We start from the raw sequence: 21,424 nt of genomic DNA, 5'->3' as shown, positions 1-21,424 counted from the left end.
GCAAATGCTGGTAAAGTTATGGTTTAGTATATATGTATCTATCATATTTCAACATTTGGTAACTCTTCTGGTTCAAAACGGTATTTCTGACAATCATATTGCAGACCATAGAATGCTGTTTCTCTCTCTAAGCACACCAGGCATGTCTATTTGTACATCTTCTATCCAGAAAGTATTGACTTAGTGTAGCCGGCTTAGTCTTGACTCAGCTAATTCTGCGTTGTGTATTTTTCCAATGATGAGTCGGGAGACAACTGCTGCTTTGCCATGAGAGCTTGTCTTTATTCTGTGTGAAACACAATATAAGCACAGCAACAAGATGTCCGCGTCAAATGCACACCTCTCTCCAGCAGACTCAAGAGGATGGCGCGAAACAAACAGGTAGTGACCTCACGGGTCACGACGGGGTCACACAACCCAACGCGCCAAAGCAAAAGACAAATCAAAAACAAATATAAATCCAGACAAAAGTGCACAAAGGTAAAACAATCACTTAATTAAACAAACAAACATAAATGCATAAAAGGATTATTGGTGAAATATAACTAATACAGCGGTTACATGCGCACACATTGTAAACCAAGCCCTTTTTCAGCAGTCAATATCTCAAAGCGAGTATGATATTCAATAGACCCTTTTTGACAGAGTTGTCATCGTAGGACACACATGAGCTCCCCATGTGTTGGTCCCCCTTTTGAAATCCTACAGAATCAAATTCAAATACAAAAGGCTTCATCACAGAGGTGGTCCCAACGGATGTACCTCATTACATTAACTAAATGTGTCTGTATGGCCACCAGAGCTATTACACCTATGTGATGGAGGCCTGTGTAACGTTGTTATGTAACTATAATAGAATATATATTTCCCATAGGGGACAGTAGAGTTTGTTTTGCATCTTCCCTATTACCTTCGCACCAGCACATGACATGAAGACTATTTGGAGATTTTTTGTTTCATAGCCAAACAATTGCTGTGTTTAGATCATAACATTTAACTGTTGTGTTGAACAATAACATTGGTTAGACTTCTCGGAATTCATCTTGCATTCTGAATGCTACAACGAAAGAGATTTTGAGTGACCCACATAGTGGTTTTCTCAGAGATTGTCACCACTATTTACAGTATGTTGTTATGTATATTGTCCGTGGTCCCTCAGTCAATGCATATTGACAATACCGTCAAGCTGAAACATCGATTGTAATGGTTTTTATAAACTATGTGTGACGGATAAACATTGCAAAAGCTTTTAGTTAAAGTATTATACATTGATATTTAATATGTTTGTTTATAGAAAGACACGGTAGGCACAAACATTTATGTAGTAATTATTCAGTAATTATCATTGTATCACAACACTTGTTGTTTCCAAATATAACAATGTACGAGTTTGGAAGGCATCTTTTTGTGTTTTTTTGTTAAGTGTTCAAATACAAGTGGGGAAGTATTCAAACTTGTATATGTGTGATATATTAAACATATCAATGGACTCTTTTTGTAATTATTTGTCCATTGGTTTGCATATAAGACCCGCTGTGTTTGTTTTCTAAATAGCACCTAAAACAATGTATTTAAAAAGGGAATTAATTAATAACAAAACACCACCATTTTGGATAAAAAAGAGCAGAGGCCTATAAAAGGAAGTTTCCATTTTCAACACACAAAAACAAAAACAAAAAAGCAGCCCCATGCGGGACTCACATGATCACAGCCTGTAGCCTATATAAACCCTCCTTCCCGGAGTGTTTGAGCAGTGAGCACTTTGACAGAACAGCCTCTATACACTCATAGATACACCCACATACAGACACACATACAAACTTACATGCCACCATTCCTGGTCTCTGGATGATAATGATCCATATTACGAGGACTTTGGAGCTCCCCCACTGCGGGACTATGGATTTAGATTTAATGAACACAGCAAAACATGACTTGACTTCTGCTGCGAACGGCCGGGGCAGACAGAGGTCCCACTCCTATTACAGTGCAGACGCGGAGACAGAGAAGGTGGTGGTCAGGCCACGTTCCAGGTACGCTCAGAGGTCCAGCGCTTACAAGAGCTATGGTTATTATGTTGTCCGTCCCCCCCCCCCGGGGAATTATCATAATGCTTCTTATTTTTTTGTGTGTCATACATGTACTGATGTTTTTGATCATTTAGTTAATTTCAGTTCAACTAATTGATCACAGCCAGAAGGTCTACCCTACAAAGGTAAACATGTGTAATGATGTGTGAGCAAAACACATTTTCTTTAGGTCCTTTTACAGTTACGAGACCTCCGAGACCTTACCTGATGAATGCGACAAAAACGAGTGCCGGTCCGATTTCCTGTGGCCAAAAGCTGCCACCCTGCTGGAGTTCAAAGGGACCAAAAAGGAGAAGAAAAGCGGGAACAACGTCACCACGCGGCTCACCTCCAGGAAATCCAAATCCAAATCCAGCAAGCATGTCTCAACCAAAGACCAGAATGGTATCCTCATCCCTCAAACATTATAATGTGAAGAATGTGTTGTTACAGGACTCATTGCAGCACAAAATATATTTATTATTAATTGCACATATGCACCAGATGAAAACCACTTTTTTTTGTCTATGTAAATAGCCGGCAGCCGAGGAAACCTCAAGGCGGTTTCAATGTTGACGATCTCCGAGTCAGATAACTGGGAGATCAGCTCTAGTGCAGGAATGAAGTACGGCCAGTTTGTGGACTGGGAGAAGATCGACCCTGAGGCCGCCCAACGCTACCAGCTGCTCCTGAAGAGCGACCACAGTGAGATGAAGACCATGGGGCGAGAGGGATTCTGGGCCGCTCCCCACACCCTGCGGGCCAAGGCATACTACCACATCATCCACGGCATATACTCCAGGTTTGAAGCACTTGAAGCACATTTTCTTCACCAGAACAAATTAATTTAATGAGTAAAATAATATATATATATATATGTATGTTCGCACCTATCCTAGTTAGCCCAGAGCTATTGGAGAGAATGGCAATCTCTAATTCGATTATAGGTTCTTATTAGAACATCTTGGGTTACCAGCATAATAGAGATGTTCTGTTGTGAAAATCCTGACCATAGCGCACCGTGCAGTTGATCCAATAACATGACTGCAACTGTACTCCAAACGTTTCCATCAGGTCTCCAACACCTGACAAAGATGTCTACCAGAATTTGGCCAGAGAGCTTTTCGGGGAACAGAAGATCAGTACCCACCCATTCCCAGAGTACATGGAGGGGGGGGAAATACCGAGGTACCTGCCCTGGAAGTGTACTGACCAAAACAATCACTCTTGACTCTATTAGTAGCATGCATGTAGCATAGACACACACACACACACACACAAACTCAACCCATGCATGCAAGCAAAAAAGATAATGTCAGCAACCAATACGATTCACCACCCTCTGCGCATGTGGCTCATGTGGCTGATATTTCAATAAAGACTTCCAATCCTTGTTCTAGTTTCAGGGCCATATGTTCTATCTTGATGGTAGAATACAAACCAGTTTATGATCTGTTTGTCTGCTTCATTTTGCATACATATCTTGTACTTTATCTTAGGCAGAGTTAAAACATTTTTTTTTTACGTATCCAGGCATTGCCTCAACAAGGCAGGCCTCAACTCGGTGAAAAGGACTCTGCTTTGCATCAGCAAGTACTTCCCCGAGATGAACTTCTGCCCCATCCTGCCGGCCCTGGTGTCTCTCATGCTCCACTTCAGCGAGGACGAGGCCGAGTGCTTCCACAGTGTCTGCAGGCTCCTCACCTACAACGACCCCAACAAGCGCTACGTCGACCAGACCTTCCTCACGTACCGGGCCTCCTGCATGACCTTCGGAGACCTGGCCAACAGGTACTGCCGGGGCATTCGCAAGCTGATCGCCAGCTCCCACCAGAACCTCTTTGAGTTCTACTCCGACTGGATCATGTGGATCTTCGCCGACCTGCCTTTCACCTACGCCATCCGTGTACTGGATGTCTACCTGCTGGAGGGATACAAAGTGCTCTACAGGTAAGCTGCTGCATGAAGGGGTGTGTGACTGTGTGATTGGCTGTGTGTGGTTTTGTGTGTGTGTGTGTGTGTGTGTGTGTGTTTCTGTCTGACTGTCTATCATACACTCAAAATGTTTTTGTACAATTCTAAATGCAGCCATTCTGATTAGAAATTGATTAACAAATTAAATACAAAATGATGCATGAAAACATGCATTGTTAAAAATTCCAATACAACCCTACATAATCATTAACGTAGAAATATAATAAGCCTCTCTACACAGGGTTGCCTTGGCGTTGCTGAGCCTCTACAAAGTATCTGTGGCGTCACGGGTGGCCGGCGTGGAGGACTTCAGAAGGGACATGAAGAGCTTCGTGGAGAACGTGGCGCGCCACTGCACGGTCGAGAAGCTGCTGAAGATGGCCTTTGCCATCCAGATGGCCACACGGCGAGAGCTCAACCTGCTCTTCAACGCCAACAAGGACTCACTCATGCAAAAAGGCGTCAGCATCCACCAAAAGCGGTGGGTAAAAGGGCATGGGGGGTTGTAGTGCAGTTAGTCTATGACATGGTGTTACCTGACCTGGACAAACTTCATACAAATGTAGTATTACTTTGCTGAACAAAACTAGCCACTGGAGAATGGATGTGAATGGATCATCTTACTTCATCTTACTTCAGGGTGTAAAGTACAGATGACTGATACAAAAACATGTTATAATGTAATATCCATTGACACATTTCCTTATTATCCATATAAATCCTTTGTTTGAGGGTATCGACGTCAGAACACTAAATCTCTCATTTTAATATTCTTACATATTGTGGCGGTTTCCTTTGGTTTTTTCAGACAGTCGGTTCAGATGGTGAACTTCAGCCCCTTTAGCTCCAGTGTTGTGACAGGGACCGAGATGAGAGTGGTCTGGGCCTGGATACCAGAACGCTTTGCCCTCTTCAGTCCAGTTCGGCTCTTCAGTACGGCCGAACACGGAAGAAGTCTGTCTACGTGAGTCAACAGGCTTCCCTTAATTTAGCCTCTAAATGCTGGAGAGAAAAACAGATTTCCTGCAGTCATAAATCACATCATTTTATAATAATGTTTTTTTAACATAAAAAACAACAGTTGTTTGTCATTAATAACTACTAAAGACAAAATAAGCATCTACAAATGTGAAACGTACCCTGAGGTTCAGTTAAATAACAAAGGAGACTACATGTGTTTTCACTGGAAACATGTTTGTCTTCACAGTCGTAAACATGAAATGACTCTTGGTTCAGTGGTGGGAGGTTATGGATACAACAATGTCACCAATTACAATAATACATTGCAGTTGTATAGTAGAATTGTGATACTAAAACCATCTACTGTAGAAATACATATCATTTCCTTTTGTTGTTCATGAAGATTCTACTCTCTTGTCGAGGGACACGAACCGGCTGTCTTGATTCTCAAAACGGCTGATGAAGAGGTGAGATTATAATCGAGTGAAACATTTAGAAATTTGAACTCTGTCATTTATTGAACATGGACATTGTCTTCGTGATAATAATCCTATTCCCCCCTCCACATTACAGGTCTGTGGGAGCTTCCTGTCAACAGATTTTACAGAAAGAATAAAGCATGAATCCAACGAACTAGCTTATTTTGGCACGGGCGAGTGCTTTGTTTTCATGGTGAGTAAACATCGACCATTGTTTCTTTTGACTTAACCTATTCAGTTCTTGAACACTGAACTTCAATGCTTTCTCCTTCCAGCTCCGGCCTAACATGGAGCGCTACCAGCGGGCCATGGTCAACATTATGACGCGCGGAGACGCAGGCAGCAGTGTCTCCCCCCAGTCATCTGACAGTTGCCAAAACACAGCCGCCTCCACCAGCCCCACGCAAACCCTGACGTGTCCTGCAGGCACCCTCCAGGATCCCAGCTACCTCACTGTCCCCTTCACAGCCTCGGTGGATGAGCCCATCACTGCTAAAGACCCCAAGAGACTAAAGGAGCAAGTGGCGTCCATGTTTATAGCAGCCGGCAAGAACAAGCTTATCATTGGTAAGCCTTGTAATGGTTTGGATGATGATAAAACATGTTTCAATGTTTTATGTATATAGTGGTTTTATTACTTATTTAAGACAGATCATATTTACAGATACAGAATAAGACACACAGAAAGAGATGACCTGTAGTACTATACAAAACACTTTGCTTTGTTTTGTCAACAAAACAACCCCCCCCCCCCCCCACACACACACACACACACACACACACACACACACACACACACACACACACACACACACACACACACACACACACACACACACACACACACACACAACCTTTTTTCTGTTGTGTTGTCAACAACACTTGTAGTATAGCCTGTAAGTGATGTAAACGGGCGGTGTGGTTTATATGCTGACTCCTTCATTATGACGTGTGTCCATTCCCAGGTGGCGATGGGGGTCATGCACTCTGCATACACGGAGATCTTGAGAGCGGATTCACAGAGAGATGTGACACATTTCAGAGCATGCCACTCTGTAGGGGACATTTCAAGATCCTGTCACTGGAGGTCTGGGGGATCCAGAACTCGATCTCGTTCGTTCCCAGTGAAGAAGAGCACATTTAAGTTATGCTTGAAGTAATGCTTAAGACATATTAAGTAAAGTGATTTCTTGTAATTGTATTTGTAAATTTGTATAAGTATATTTATCATTATGCATATATCAAGCACTTGGATTAGATGACATTTAACTATAACCAGGATTTTATATGATTTTCAGATTTTGATTTTTTGTATTTTTTTTTTAGCAACTTTTCAGTTATTGGGAAAGACACATCATATAGCCTAATGTTATTTTACATATTATATGTCTATTGTTATTTTAGATATTTTATCTTTAAATTCATTTGAATATTTTACTTACAGTAATTGTTATATTTATATATTTTTTATATACAGAAAAATAAATGGATGCCTTGGAATCGTGATTGAAGCCATATATGTGTCCATGTTAGAAATGATAAACAGGTGTTGTAGGAACTAGGAAGCATGGCAACTTTCGACCCAATTCGAGTAAACCTTGGAGACTTTCTGATGATTTTGGTGGCTTGTAACTTTATTAAACTGCTCCAAGTCACCCTGCTCCGCAATCGAAATCCAAAGAAAGACCAACACTGCAGGTGTGGATCATGCATGGTGGGTGTCTGATCCATAGATTGGATGGTTCCTTGAGGCATCATGCGGTATCATGAGGTGTGTGATTGCTGTTACTGGTGCTCCCCGCCACACGGGGGCGCTGGCGACTCCCCGTGAGAACCAACGACGAACGAGACATTGAAACCAAAACAAAGTCCGCCAACATTCTACTCGACCGGCGATGTAACGAATCATGTAAGTTATCATAATCACGCAGACGCGTTTCATTGTCCCGAACGTGGACAGTATTACCGCTTGAGATAACAACACAGAGAGACCGTCCCAGTTATTAAGCCTAAATAGCCTAACCTAAGTGCCTAACACACTGTTATGTTCGCGCCGCAGCGCCCACAGTGAGGTTTATTTTATAGGTAAAATAATCGGATGCGGCGTTCTTCATGTATTATAATACGAGCGCCGGTTAAATGTTTAGATGCGCCAATCTATCAACAAGTACGGACACAATTCTCACTGAAAAGGCACGGCCATTCAATACCTAGCTTTATATATGACTGACCTTATTTTGCAAAATTCTGGTCGGTACCATGGATGTATATCGTGCACATGCGCACGTGTATCGATTTAGATCCCTGGAGCTTGGCACGTACAGCCAGCATCCCTGTAATGTTATGCTTTTTATCCATGAAGGCCTTTATATTCAACGAAGATTAAATTCAATACTTGACTGTGCTAAGTTAGTGTTAACTGTTATTTGTTATTGTCTCATCAGGCTGTAGTTTAATGTATACCGGTTACCCCTAGCTAGCCATAAGTCATTACAGTGCTAACAAGCGTTGGATAATCTTTTTATATGCAGTTGTAGACCTAGTCCAAACCATACTATATTCAGTTTTAGTGCATGTATTTGTGTGTGTGTATTTGTGTTATTACAGCTTGACAGCCATGGGACCAGATGCTGAAACTGTCATTAAAACAGAATCCTCAGATGAAGGTAAGAAATAATCATGTGTTCTAAAAAAGAGGAAATAATAAACACCCTTCTCCCCTTGAAATGTCTCTTGATACCCATTACATTTTCACCAAAAACACCAAAGCTTTTATTTGAGGTAACCAAATGCGTCCGTTTCTTTGTTATGGTTGGGTCCTTAGATTGGTATAAATTGAAGGTTGGGTCCGACCCGGGCGACACGTCAAATGCTGCAACGGAGAGCCGCACAACCAAGAGGTCTTACTCCTGCTCTGTCTGCGGCAAGCTGTTCGACAGACCTTCAAGGCTGGAGCGCCATGCAAGGGTGCACACACGGATTCGTATACGCAAGTTAAAGTGCCGTGAGGAGAGTCCCGTGCAGTTGGAAAATATCACCAAGGACCAGAGTTGTATCAACAGGCCCAGGTATTACCCCTGCCCCGACTGCCAAAAAGTGTTCACCAGTCCGTCAAAGCGGGACAGGCACGCGCCCGTGCACCTGAGGAAGCCCAGCGGGCAAAATGCGTGTTCGTACTGCACCAAAGTCTTCAAGAAGCCCACCGGGCTCATACGCCACGAGCGGATGCACACGGGCGAAAAACCTTTCATCTGCTCCGTGTGCGGGAAGGGCTTCTCCGACCCAGGACACTGCAAAGTGCACGAGAAGGGGCACGCAGAGCTTCCGGAGAAGCCTCACCGCTGTAAAGACTGTGGCCGGTGCTACCAAAAGCCCTCTCAGCTCAGGCGTCACTTCCGCACGCACACGGGGGAGAAGCCGTTTGCCTGCGCCCTGTGCGACAGACGCTTCATCCGTTCCGAGGGGCTAAAGAGACATGAGAACTTCCACAGTGGAAACAGGCCGCACAAGTGCATCGTCTGCCCAAAGGGCTTTTACACCCGCCACGAACTCAACACCCACAGCCTGATCCATTCGGGGATGAGGCCGCACGTGTGCCCCGTGTGCGGCAAGGGATTCACGCAGCTGGGCAACATGAAGGAGCACGAGCGGAGCGTCCACAGGAAGACGGATCTTTACAAGTGTGCCACGTGCGGGGCGTCGTTCCCGCAGAGCCAGACGTTGAAGAAGCATCAGCGCACACACACGGGCGAGAAGCCCTACCTGTGTGTCACGTGTGGCCAGCGGTTCGCATGGAGCCATGGCCTCAGTAGACACCAGAAGACGCATGTGCACATTCAGAAGGACCTGGAGGCCAAAGAATCGCTGCTGGCCCCGGAGAACTTGGAGACATCTTCCGCCAGGGATGACAGCAGCCAGACTCTCAGTGAAATAAAAACTGATTGCACAGATTGAGGAAATTGGTACAATGGTGTGTCCACTAGACTTTGGCTAGATGCTCTGTTGTATGAAAAACTTGAATATAAAATGGCAATGGCAGCACAGGAGACTTAATAAATGGATATACATCTCCTTTATTCCCTTTGTTGTGTGGCCAGCTGACACTTTTCAGTCTTTTTCAAAGCATGATGATTGCATTGTTTTTTTTAAAATGTTTTCTTATGCCTTTTGTAAAGGTTAACAATGTTGTCCCATCACACTACCTTACGATTTTGGAATCAGGTTTGTGTAATGTTATTATGACCCTCATGTCTAGGGGATAGAGGGTTACAAAGGCAACTCAAACAGTACAGACACCAGATTTAAAAAGTAAACAAAAAGGTTTATTGTAGCAACAAAATAATATTAAGCCCGAAATAGGTCAAGAAAACTATATATAATCAGGGTGAGTCTGGGCCAAAATAATAAACATAACAGGCTTACCCCAAAAGGAAATAGTATTTCTAATTGCTCCAAAGAAATACAAAGGGTAAGCCTAGCTCCCTAGCTCAACAAAAACAGGAACAAATAGGGCACCAAATGAAAGGACACTCACCCCTACCAGTTTCAAACAGTCTAGGCCAACAAAACGTGGACACATAAGGCCGAAATATGGCAACAGGTAGAAACGCCTGTCAACCACATATTTTGTATTATATTATTTGCATATTAATATTCAATAGATAATTCAGGCCTACTTAAAACATTAGGCCTATAAAAACAGGCATTCATTTTTTTTTATAGGTATTTTCTTTTTTATGTTTAACGACAGGGTCGTCTAATAAAGAAATGCTTCTTTTTACTCGTGATGGTAATGACGGTAATATTGACAATGCAATCAATATCAGAAGGCAGTAGATACATTTCCAAAACTATTCTCAGATAACAATATTGAATGGAAAGTACTCTCTTTTACACTTTTAAAGCTTGTGGTAAGTGGTAATGAGGGCAAATCTGCATAATTACGTGCTCGTTCACGGTCTGCCCTCAGCGCGGGCCCGTCGTTGGACAAAACCAATCAGCGAGAGTCCGGCTGCTTTGCTGCTAGGCAACATGTGTTTGTGTATGAATCGAATAGAAAAAATAAAAAAACACCGGCGGGAGCTGAACTCAGCCTTCATCCTTCAGGATTAAAACGATTGTAATTCATCGGAAACAATTTTAACAATGGCGGGAGATGATCAGGACATCCCGCGACTTGAGCTGGAATCTGTCATCGGGTTCAATGGTGAGACTGAGCTTTGATACCACGGAGCGGCACACTGACCCGGGGGCTGTGCTGTCTCCTGCCCTACTCAACATTTATAACTGAATTGCTGTCAATAGTTATTCGGTCACACTTTAATATGGCTTACATTAGTGAATTCTGTAATAAACATTATTATAGCATTAGCATATCGAGGGGTCGGGGTCATAGACCTCGATGTGTACTGGGTTGGGGTTAACTCTATGAAATGAATGAATGAATACCCTAGTCAACAATAACTCCAGTAGTTAACCAGTAGTTAAAATTAGTAAATTGTAAATTATAGTATAATAGTAAATGATAACCATTAGTTAATTGTGAATTAGGTAGTTAATGCTTATTACTGCATTAACTAATGGTAATAGATTGTTAATAATGTACCCTTATTATATAGTGTGAAATGAAATTGCTATGGTTCCAGCAATAGTCTCATTCCAGTTGAACACGTAAGAAAACATTCAAACACACGTGATGGTGACTTTGTTTCAACAGGCCATGTTCCCTCTGGTCTGAGAGTCCATCCGGACAGAGACCACCTGATCTATCCCCTGGGATGCACTGTCATCCTGAAGAGCCTCACAGACGGCAAGCAGGAGTTCCTGCATGGGCACACCAACAACGTGTCCTGTGTGGCGGTTTCCAAAAGTGGCTACTATCTTAGCTCAGGACAGGTCACCTTCATGGGCTTTAAGGTGTGCTATGTTGTGACACATTAGACCCTTTTCACAGAGGCGTCGTCCTAGGACCTGATCTTCACTAACGTAGTCTCTAGACCACCACAACATGTCTTAATCTGACTCTCTATGTTCCGATCAATGAATGTCAAGAGAGCTGGATAAATGAACACTTCAAGCCATCTGTGTAATCATAATGTTGACATTGTGATTCAGGCGGACATCATAATATGGGACTTTGCAAAGCGAGCCATCTACGCCCGCCTCACGCTTCACCAGTCAAAGGTGGAGGCGCTGTCGTTCTCTCCCAACGACAAGTACCTGGTGTCCCTCGGAGGCCAAGATGACGGCAGGTAGAGCACGAGTCGGTTCTGTTTAGAAACACGTCTGAAGCTGCAGTTTGCAGGATTAAATGGCACCTAACGGTGAGGGTGCAGAATGCAACCAACTGAATATGTCTCCCCCTTCACCTCCCCTCACCAATCAAAGTAGGAGATGAAGCTACGGTGGCCTGTACAGGCCTGTTAGGTGCCAAAAGGAGTTCCAAAATAATGTCATCGTTTTTGACGCCAAGTGTAAAGCGATGAGGTTCCTTGATGGATTAAAAAATAGTATTTAGTTATTTAGTCTGTAAAAGTATAGGTCATAGCTTACAAGTAAGATGGTGATCATTGTTAAATAAAAAACACATCCTCTCTAGCGCAGTTTTTCTGTTCACTGTGAAAACATGGCAGTGCAACATGGCGGGCTTCATGGGAGAAGTCCTGCTCCCTATGTAGAATTTTGTCTATCACGTGATATTTTTATCAATCAAAAGGAAGTTGCATAGTGTGACAAAGGAACAGCCAAGCCGTTGCTTGGCTGTCTTTTTGAATTGTTTCCAAATGTTTAAGAGCGCCATAGGTTCATTGTTCGGCTTTTACGAGTGCCGCATAGGCCTACATTTATTATTATTTTCAAGTAGTTGTTCCCTTGAACTGGTTTGTATGATTATTGTTGGTGATAAGTTCTTATTCTGTAATACAGATTTTGTCTTTTTGAATTGTTTCCCGTGTATAATTCCCGTCGATAATTGATTGTTCATTTTATCGATGATCGATCAAGGTCATTTCTTAAAATGCCCATCCCCTTTTCATGGGATTATACTCCAAATATAAGATACTTTATATTAAGTTTCACTGCTGTTTCACTAGATACACGCCATTAAATTCTATACACTGCCCCTTTAAAGCCTTGAGTGAGTGGTGGCCACTGGTGACCTCCGTGGCTCCACTCTACACAACTGGGTTTTCAGGGGGCTAGTGAACTTCAAAGCTGACCCTTGGCTGTCTTGAAGTGACAAACGTTACCGCATTGTCTAGAGTGCCAATATTTTGGGCTATATGTGTCATCTAATTTCTATATCAGCAGGCACGGCCTTTACAGGTATCGTCTCGCTGAGTGTGTGTTTGTGTGTGTGTGTGTGTGTGTGTGTGTTTCTCCCCCAGTGTTGCGGTTTGGAACATAGAGAAGAAGCTGGCTATATGTGGGAATCCAGCCTCTGCCCACAGTGCTGGGAACTGCCTCAGCATCCACTACTCCAACACTGATGACAACACCTTCATCACCGCTGGAAAGTGAGCACTTGACTCAGTTGTCCCTGAATAACAGTTCTTTGTCCTCAATTCTCACAACTATTATTAATATTATTCAGATTTTGGAGATGTGTTGTATTGTGTGGTTGGTGTAATCATTTGATGGACAGACTGCAATGTTAAAATTTGGTTGTTCTTGGGGACATTGGGGTATAAAAGAGAGCGAGAGAGACAGGGCCCACTCTGTATTGTATTAACTCTGTGCACTGCGTTCTAGTGGCACATTGCGGTTGTGGGAACTGGACCTCCCGAACCGGAAGGTTAGACCCACTGAGTGCCAGACAGGCAAGCTGAAGAGGATTATCAAATGTATTGAGGTAAAAAATAAACATGTTCTATTTACTCACCGCACCTGCAGACCAAACACAAACTCCAAACGGCCAGACCACCACACCGCGTCCTTTGAAGCAATAGCAATAGCTTAGGGTTACTGATAATGTAGGTCTTATTCTGCTCTGCATGGCAAAATGGCAAAAACACACACACACACACACACACACACACACACACACACACACACACACACACACACCACTGTCCAACCCCTTTGTGTTGCTATACAGATAGCAGAGGACGATCAGTATTTCTTCTGTGGTACGACCAGCGGAGACATATTGAAGATGAACATGAAGACGGGGCTGTTGAACAGCTGCGGACCAGTCAAGCAGAAGTTCAGCCAGGTAGGTTCAGTCACTGGCCTCCTTCTCCTGCCCCCATGTTCTGGAAGGAATGCCTCTGTTTAAAGGTGTAGGATTTGGCAGTCTAATTAGTTCTCCACAGAATGGGTTACAGCATATTACCAGAATGTTGTTGTGTCCACCACTGTTGTAAGAAACAAGGAAATGCACAGTCCCTCCCAAAGCACTTTGGTCCCTCCTCATCCCTACCACTTCCCATTCCCCCCGAACCCATCACCCCACTGAATAAAGCATAAAGCCTATCGGTTACAGTGAATCTCTGCTATAACGTAAATGGATTTTTCCATAGAGCTGTCGATTAGACTTCTTCAGCCCTCAATAAAGGGCCTCCATTATTTGAAATCTTGGATTGTAATGCAGGTTAGCTAAGAGATAACCGTAACATCTGTAATCAGGTCAACTCCGTGGTTCATTCTCCTGCTACTTATGTTCTGCAACATCAGTGTGTGAACTGCTGTCTTCTTGGCAGAGGGGATCTTGGAGGTCTGAGCAATGCCAGCGTAATGTGACTGACGCCGTTACTCTCTCTCTCTCTCTCTTTACCTTCTCTCTCGGCAGGGCGTGAACGTTCTAAAGATATTAAAAACTCAGGAGATCCTTGTGGGTTCTGGAGATGGCTGCCTCACCCTCTGCTCTGGAGCCACCTTTAAAACCCTCAAGTGAGAGTGTTTCTCCACCTCTGTCTCATTCTCTCTATATTTCTCTCTCTCACTCTATCCCTCTCTCTCTCTCTCTCTCTTTCTCTCTTACCATCACTCTTTCTTTGTCTCTTTCTCTGCACACACACACACACACACACACACGCACACACACACACACACACAGACTTACCTGAATAGATGCTTGAATCCAAACATCCAGATCTTAAATATATACGCATATATTTTGTAAAGTTTATACACTTGGTCCTTTCCTCATGGTCATAATCAATCAAACCCACTCTGTCTCTTCTTGCCCCTACTCATCCTTCGCACACACACACACCCGCGGTGCTCCAGACGTGTGCAGCTGGAGGGAGCGGTGACCTCCATCGCCATGCGGGGTGAGGGCCAGCAGCTGCTGGTTGGGACGGACGCGTCCCAGATGTACCGCTTCAGCTACACCCGCCTGGAGGAGCCGGAGCTCATCTCCTCCAGCCACAGCAGTGCCGTCACGGCCGTGGCCATCCCCTAGTGAGTGGCAGACACGCAGAGACACACGCACGAACACACACACACACACACACACACACACACACACACACACACACACACACACACACACACACACACACACACACACACACACACACACACACACACACACACACAACACACAGACCTGCAGGCACCCACTCACAGAGAAACACACAGGCACACACACAAACTTGCACGTAAGCACTCACAAACACACACAAACACACACACACACACACACACACACGCGCAAATACACACGCACACACACATGCATGCACAAACATACAAACACACACAAACGTACACACTCACAAACACGCAAGCCACTTCACAAAATACACTGTAAGTGTGAGCATATTATATTCTGGGTATAAAATAACATAACAAAAGTAAAGGTTTCAAACATTGTTGTGATTCATAGTCTCCTTAACACAGGACTGAAGTGCTGATGAAAACCATTGAACTAAAATATACAATTTCTCTCTCTCTCTCTCGGCCAGCGGTTCTTCAGAGTTGTTTGCCACCTGCTCCAAGGAGGACATCAGGGTGTGGCACGTGGAGCGCTCCAAGGAGCGGCTCCGCATCACCGTCCCCAACATGACCTGCAACTCCCTGGACATCATGGTGGATGGCCGCAGCATCGTCAGTGGTAGGACCCCCTGCTGGCCATGGCTGCACACTACTGTCCTATTATCTGACATGTATCCCATGTCCTGGTCCCTGTATCCTGAAATCTGAAGACTGATGGCACACAAAGCAAGACCGTTGGGCCAAAGGGAGGGAAAGTAAACCAGCCATCCCTGATGTTTGCATTCAAACTCTCGGGAGAAGGAGAAACACATTTATTTCCTAGTTTTAGGAAAATGACATTATTGATTGTATAGCAAAACGAAAACTGTCCTTCCTTGTTGAGTGCATATCTAGTGTTGATTCTGATTGGGTTTCTAAACACACGTTGTGTACCTTTACCAAAAACTGTATGTTCATTCAAATCCACTCGATCCTTTAATCCAATCAATTCTTTCCACTTTAATTAACAACCAATGCGATAAAGAAGCTTTTTGTTAAATGACAATACACAGATAGAATGTAGTGAAGGGGAAATTGAGGGAGGAACATAGAGTCAAAGCCACTTCATACTTACATCACTGTACTGGTGGAACCGGGAGCATGAGGATCATTCAGCGTTCAGCGTCATTCAGCGTCATTCAGTGTGTTTCCTGTAGCGTGGAACGACGGCAAGATCCGCGTGTTCGCCCCCGAGAGCGGCCGGACCCTGCTGGTCATCGACAACGCACACAGCATGGGGGTGACGGCCATCGCCGGCACCAGGGACTGCAAGAAGATCCTGAGTGGAGGGGGAGAGGGACAGGTCAGTGCCCTGGGACGATGCTCTGTGTAAGAGTACGGGAGGAGACTGTAGGTCCATGAACCCTATCAACAGCCAATCGCTACAACAGTACGTCTGTTTGACTTAAACAAAGTGATTAGAGCGGTACAGTTGTCTTAAATCGCTTTGTCTTTGTTCCCATGTGTCCATTGATTGCCGATTGTCCATTGAAGTCGAAACAATGTGCATACTGACACAGACGTCTAACTAGGAAAAGAGTAGCCTTCAAGAGCTCCCTGAATGACCCGTCTGCAGGTGCGTGTGTGGGAGCTGCAGCAGGGGGGCTGCCACCGGCTGCTGGAGACCATGGCCGAGCACAAGGCCACCGTGACCGACATCCAGATCAAGAGCAACGACAAGGAGTGTGTGACCGCCAGCAGTGACGGAGCCTGCATCATCTGGGACCTGGTGTGAGTGCTTGAGACCAGACACGCGCACACGTGCACACGTACACACTGGGCACACGTTAAGGCCGCGTTCACACCGGGACGCGTCTATACGTTGACTTTGTATGGAGTCGCGCCGCCCCGTCGCTTTTGGTGTGAACGCGCCATAAGACAGCTCTACTTCTGTGTTCACAGCCGCTACGTCAGGAACCAGATTGTGCTGGCCAACACCCGGTTCCGGTGTGTGTGCTACCACCCAGAGGAGTACCAGATCATCACCAGTGGCACAGACAGAAAGGTGAGTGATTACACCTCATGCTGTGCGTTAACAGCAGCTTGATCGTGATTCACTCGTGGGCTTTATTTTCCCCTCTCTCTCGCTCTCCCTCCCCCTCCCTCTCTTTCCCCCTCTATCACTTTATTTTCCGATCTCTTTATCTTTCCATCTCTCTCTCTCTCTCTCCCCTCTCTCTCGCTCTCTTTCCCCCTATGTCTCTCTTCCATACTCTTTCTCTCTCTGTCACTCCCTCTCTCCCCTTCAGATCGGCTACTGGGAGGTGTACGACGGTGCGGCCATCAGAGAGCTGGAGGGCTCCCAGTCAGGGGCCATCAACGGCATGCACGTCTCCCAAGACGGGCGCTTCTTTATCACGGGTATGAACCACACTGCACCAGCTGACGTTAGGGTTAAAGACCTGATCTGATGACAAACATGGTAACATCATGTGTTTATGTCCCCCCCCCCCCCACCGTTAGCACATCTCACAAGACAGTAACTGAAAATGAATGGCTATAACTGCAGCTACAATGCAAGCCACTAGAGTTTGCTAATAGGAGACAGAGTGCAAGGTTTAAAATCACTCCATTTCTTTGGTCTTTGCTAACAACACAAAGAGGCAGCGTTCTTGATTCCATCAACAATTCATAACCATAAGTATTACGATACAACCTGACCACTCCCCCCGACACCCATGTTTCTCCGGGCAGGCGGAGACGACAAGCTGGTGAAGGTGTGGAGCTACTCAGAGGGCGAGGTGACCTACGTGGGCGCGGGCCACAGCGGCAGCATCACCTGTGTGAGGCTCTGCGGCAGCAGCCGCACCCTGGTGACCACCAGCTCAGACGGGGCCATCCTGCGCTGGCGCTTCCCTCACCCGCTCTCCTCCGGCTAGGGGCCCGGCCGGGGGCCCCGCTGCTCGGAGGAGGAACCCTGGAGCCTTGAGACCGCCGCGGTGCTCTGCCGCCGGCCTCTGAATTACAGCCGCAAAGGAGTGAGTTTTAAGTGCTGTTATGTTTCTAGGATGAAACATAAAAGTGATTTAAGTTTATTTTTGCCCTGTCTACTTTTTCAGTCAGACTTGGACATAAGATAAGATAAAGGGGGACTTTATGATGTATAGCTATAGAGAGGTATAATACACAGAAGAAATAGCACGTGAGTTTGCATCCCAGGATTAATTTTAGCAAAGTTATGCAGAGCTCTGTCCACCACTGATAATACAATGGCGCGTTTGAGTCCAATCTGTCTCAGACACTGTCTGGCTATTTATGAATACGGAGTACTCTCCAAACAGATTCTCTATCTCTCTATAGCTCTGTCAAACCAGACAACAACACCTATTTGATAATACTTGTGTCCTCCAGATCTAGACATTAATAGATAGATAGATAGATAAATAGATAGTCCTTTATTAATCCCCCTTAGGAGAAATTCATAAGTGACCAGCAGTACAGTGGGAAAAGAGAGTGCGAAACAAGAGTATATATGCAAATAAATTTACCAATTTGAAATAAAATATAATAAAAAACTATTAGAATAAGATAAACATACTATATACATGTAACTGTCCGTTTGTAGGTGACTTGTGCATTAAAAAATAAATATGACTATAAGTATAAATGTGCCAATGTGCAGGGTTCCTGAGGTAATGAAAATGAAATAAATAACAAGGTTTAAACAACAATCAGTCCTGAGGTGTGGGGTTTAGTCCTTAGTTTATTAAGAGAAAGCGCCATCCTCATTCCTGTCTAGGATGTCTGCCACGGCCATGGCTCCTGTCTCACGGCCTCTACGCGCCGGCTCCAAGTGACAACATCTCAATAAACTTTGTACATGACTAGTTTTGTCTATGTTATTTACTTTTTTGCAAACACAGCAATCGGTCTCCTTCAGATGTTTACTTTGCCACTTACTATTAATGCTATAAAATTTTAACAGTTGCAGTTATGTAGAACACGTTTAGAGGACTAATTTGTATAAAATAATAATTGTAGTTTATTAACATTTCTATTGGTTTTAACTGAATAGTGACTGGAAAAACGACAATGTTCTTACACTTTTCTGATTTAAATAAAAAGAAAAGCCAACAAATGTAATGTGTAGGCCTACTTTATCATTGTAATAGATCATTTCAGTGGAATAGATACATTCCAGTCCAATAGTATTCAGTATAAATACTGTCTCAGTGGAATACAAAACATGAATTAGTTTGTTGCCTAAAACCCTTATTTTGATACCTTAGATTGATGGATTCTAATTAAACAGCGCATCTTCAATGCACAGGTTCACCACAGCTGCTGAGGCAAACTTAGGAAAATCCACTAATGCAGAACAGTCAAACTCTCAAAGTGCTGTTCCTGTACATATCCGCTCACGTGTTTAGCCACACGTCTCTCCTTCTCATTACTATTCTTCGAGTCCTTTAGGAACAGTTGAGAGATGGACAACACCGACTCCACACAGCCCCAACACCAAAGCCCCAACACCCCAACCAATGTTTACTTTTCCCCCACTAACCCACACTCCATAAAACAAAATACATAACCTGGACTCTGATCACCATTATGTTGGATTACCATACTCAATGAAAACAAGGGATTATTTACTTTACCATACCTCAAATAAATTAAAAAAAGAAAAAACACTATAAGAACAAGGAAAGGAGTTTGTGAAAGAGTTAACTTGAATCTATGCAAGTCTACATTAGTATGTGGTTATTGTTTAAATCAAGGTCAGAACACAACCTTGAAGAAAGCTTGTCCTGCAGACTTCGTAACTTGTGGTCCTCCCTTTCATTGTAGGCTAATGAATGATCGCCAAGTAGGCCTACAACCTAATTATAGAATGTCAAAAGTGAATGATTCATTTGAAGCATAGGAAAGTTATTGTGGTGCTTGAATATGTTATTTGGTCATTGTCCCTGATTCAATGAGCATGTGTTATCAGGCCGTAAACCAACAGACCTAGCCAACAATAGGCCATTGGACAATAAGCATCTGTCTTGGATTAGTGACTTAAATCGACAAAGCGTGAATATTGTGTTGTTCTCAGCAAAGGAATACAGAGCCGAAAGGAAAAAAAGCTAACCGGCCATGTTTCAAACTTTTGAGCACTAAAGTAAGCCCAGCTTTGGCCTGTGAGTGGCACTAAAGAATTCAAATCAGGCCCCCAAATAGATGTGGCGGTTAGTGATGGGAGTCGGCTCCCGAACGCAAGCCGTTGTCTTTTTTGTTCTCCCGCGCTATGGGTGCTACATGCATTCATTCTACGCGTGCTATGTGTGTCACGGCGCATGCATGGCAGCCAGCTACCAATCACGAGAACAAGCAGCGAGGGGCGGGGGATTTCGATGCGCGATACACATTGCCTGTGACTGACAGAAGGAAAAGAGGAGAGACGAGTGCGAGCGTGTGAGTACAAGATGAATGAGACAAGGAAAAGAAGCAGCATTTGGATGCATTTTGATCAGTGTGAAAACACATCTAGATCTATTTATACTCTTGCTTAACGTTCTGGTTCTAGCCGGTTCTAAGCAGTATATTGTATACAGAAGATTTTAAGAGTGTCTGTACGTCATTGACGTCAAACAGAATCCTGCCCTGTACTTCTTGATTCTAGGAAAGGGCCTGTGTTTCTAAGTATGGGAAGTGGAGTATGGGATGTTTCAAGTGGCACAGCTGCATCACAGTTTTTTCATTCAACAGTCAGTACAGTTTCCACTAAACAGTTCAACAGTTCAATAATCCACAGTTTCATTTTCTATCAGGTAGAAAGCATATTGCATACATACAGTTAAAGTGGTTATACGGGTTCTTTAACTGAGGTGTGGATATATGATGTGCTGGCATATATTGCCTAAATAAATGCACATATAAGGTAATGCTGAGGATACATGATGTGCTGGCGTATATTGCCTAAAGAAATGCACATATAAGATAATGCAGAGTGATAGGAAGCAATATCCATATAAGGGCGCATGGTCTGGACAGCAAGGTAGAAGCAATGTTCATCAAAAGGGGCACATGATCTGGATAGCAGAGTGCGTTCTCAGGTGCCTCCTGGGGAGCACCACAGTTGAATATTATACTGTGCAATGTTCATATGCACATGCATATGACTCTGGGAAGTGGCAGAAGAACGGGGGCCGCCGTTTCCCCAACCAGAGCCCGACCGCTGAGCCCAAGCTGGAGGACATGCTGTTGGATAGCAGAGGTAAGAATGCCATCTCTTACACCAATCAATAAATTCAATGTAACTGTTCTTTTTTTTATATGATTGATTCTGCATACCGTAAAACTTTAATTGATAGCCTGGGCTTTTATTTGTTTCAATCACTGAACTCAACCGGCTTATATTTGGGACAGGCGTCTATATGGAACAGGCCTTTAATTCCATTCCATTCCATTCCCACCATCATCTCGGCATGGCCCTCCCTCTCGTCGACTAGGCGTCGATGGCATGATAAGCCTGTGCCCCAG

General features: G+C 44.1%; 3 protein-coding genes across 3 annotated transcripts; all 3 read left to right on the top strand.

Moving 5' to 3' along the window:
* Nucleotides 1-1,899: 1,899 nt before the first annotated feature.
* LOC311341141 (TBC1 domain family member 24-like) lies at nt 1,900-6,626 on the top strand (the record flags this gene model as incomplete). The annotated part of the gene is made up of 11 exons (XM_084466036.1): nt 1,900-2,033; nt 2,260-2,474; nt 2,607-2,871; nt 3,144-3,257; nt 3,603-4,019; nt 4,285-4,524; nt 4,852-5,007; nt 5,407-5,470; nt 5,577-5,675; nt 5,758-6,049; nt 6,448-6,626. 11 exons carry the CDS (start codon nt 1,900-1,902, stop codon nt 6,624-6,626), a joined length of 2,175 nt encoding a protein of 724 aa, XP_084322162.1.
* A 717-nt stretch (nt 6,627-7,343) lies between these two features.
* LOC311340069 (uncharacterized protein) lies at nt 7,344-9,484 on the top strand. Its single transcript, XM_084464930.1, has 3 exons — nt 7,344-7,391; nt 8,090-8,148; nt 8,307-9,484. The coding sequence occupies exons 2-3, from the start codon at nt 8,100-8,102 to the stop codon at nt 9,434-9,436; spliced, it is 1,179 nt and encodes a 392-aa protein (XP_084321056.1). The 5' UTR covers nt 7,344-7,391; nt 8,090-8,099; the 3' UTR covers nt 9,437-9,484.
* A 1,143-nt stretch (nt 9,485-10,627) lies between these two features.
* cfap52 (cilia and flagella associated protein 52) lies at nt 10,628-17,838 on the top strand (the record flags this gene model as incomplete). The annotated part of the gene is made up of 14 exons (XM_084466035.1): nt 10,628-10,688; nt 11,199-11,398; nt 11,597-11,733; nt 12,868-12,996; nt 13,232-13,331; nt 13,578-13,694; nt 14,271-14,371; nt 14,711-14,884; nt 15,391-15,539; nt 16,117-16,262; nt 16,536-16,690; nt 16,862-16,964; nt 17,209-17,320; nt 17,654-17,838. 14 exons carry the CDS (start codon nt 10,628-10,630, stop codon nt 17,836-17,838), a joined length of 1,869 nt encoding a protein of 622 aa, XP_084322161.1.
* Nucleotides 17,839-21,424: the final 3,586 nt, after the last annotated feature.

This window comes from Micromesistius poutassou (genome assembly GCF_964030765.1).
Source record: "Micromesistius poutassou genome assembly, chromosome: 3".
NCBI lineage: Eukaryota > Metazoa > Chordata > Actinopteri > Gadiformes > Gadidae > Micromesistius > Micromesistius poutassou.
This window is presented reverse-complemented; position numbering and strand designations above follow the sequence as displayed.

What these genes read in the sequence shown, in the direction of transcription:
- LOC311340069 (XM_084464930.1), top strand. Translation starts at nt 8,100, where the DNA reads ATGGGACCAGATGCTGAAACTGTCATTAAAACAGAATCCTCAGATGAA. An exon ending in AACAGAATCCTCAGATGAAG is followed by an intron (nt 8,149 to 8,306) that starts GTAAGAAATAAT and finishes TTGGGTCCTTAG; the next exon opens with ATTGGTATAAATTGAAGGTT.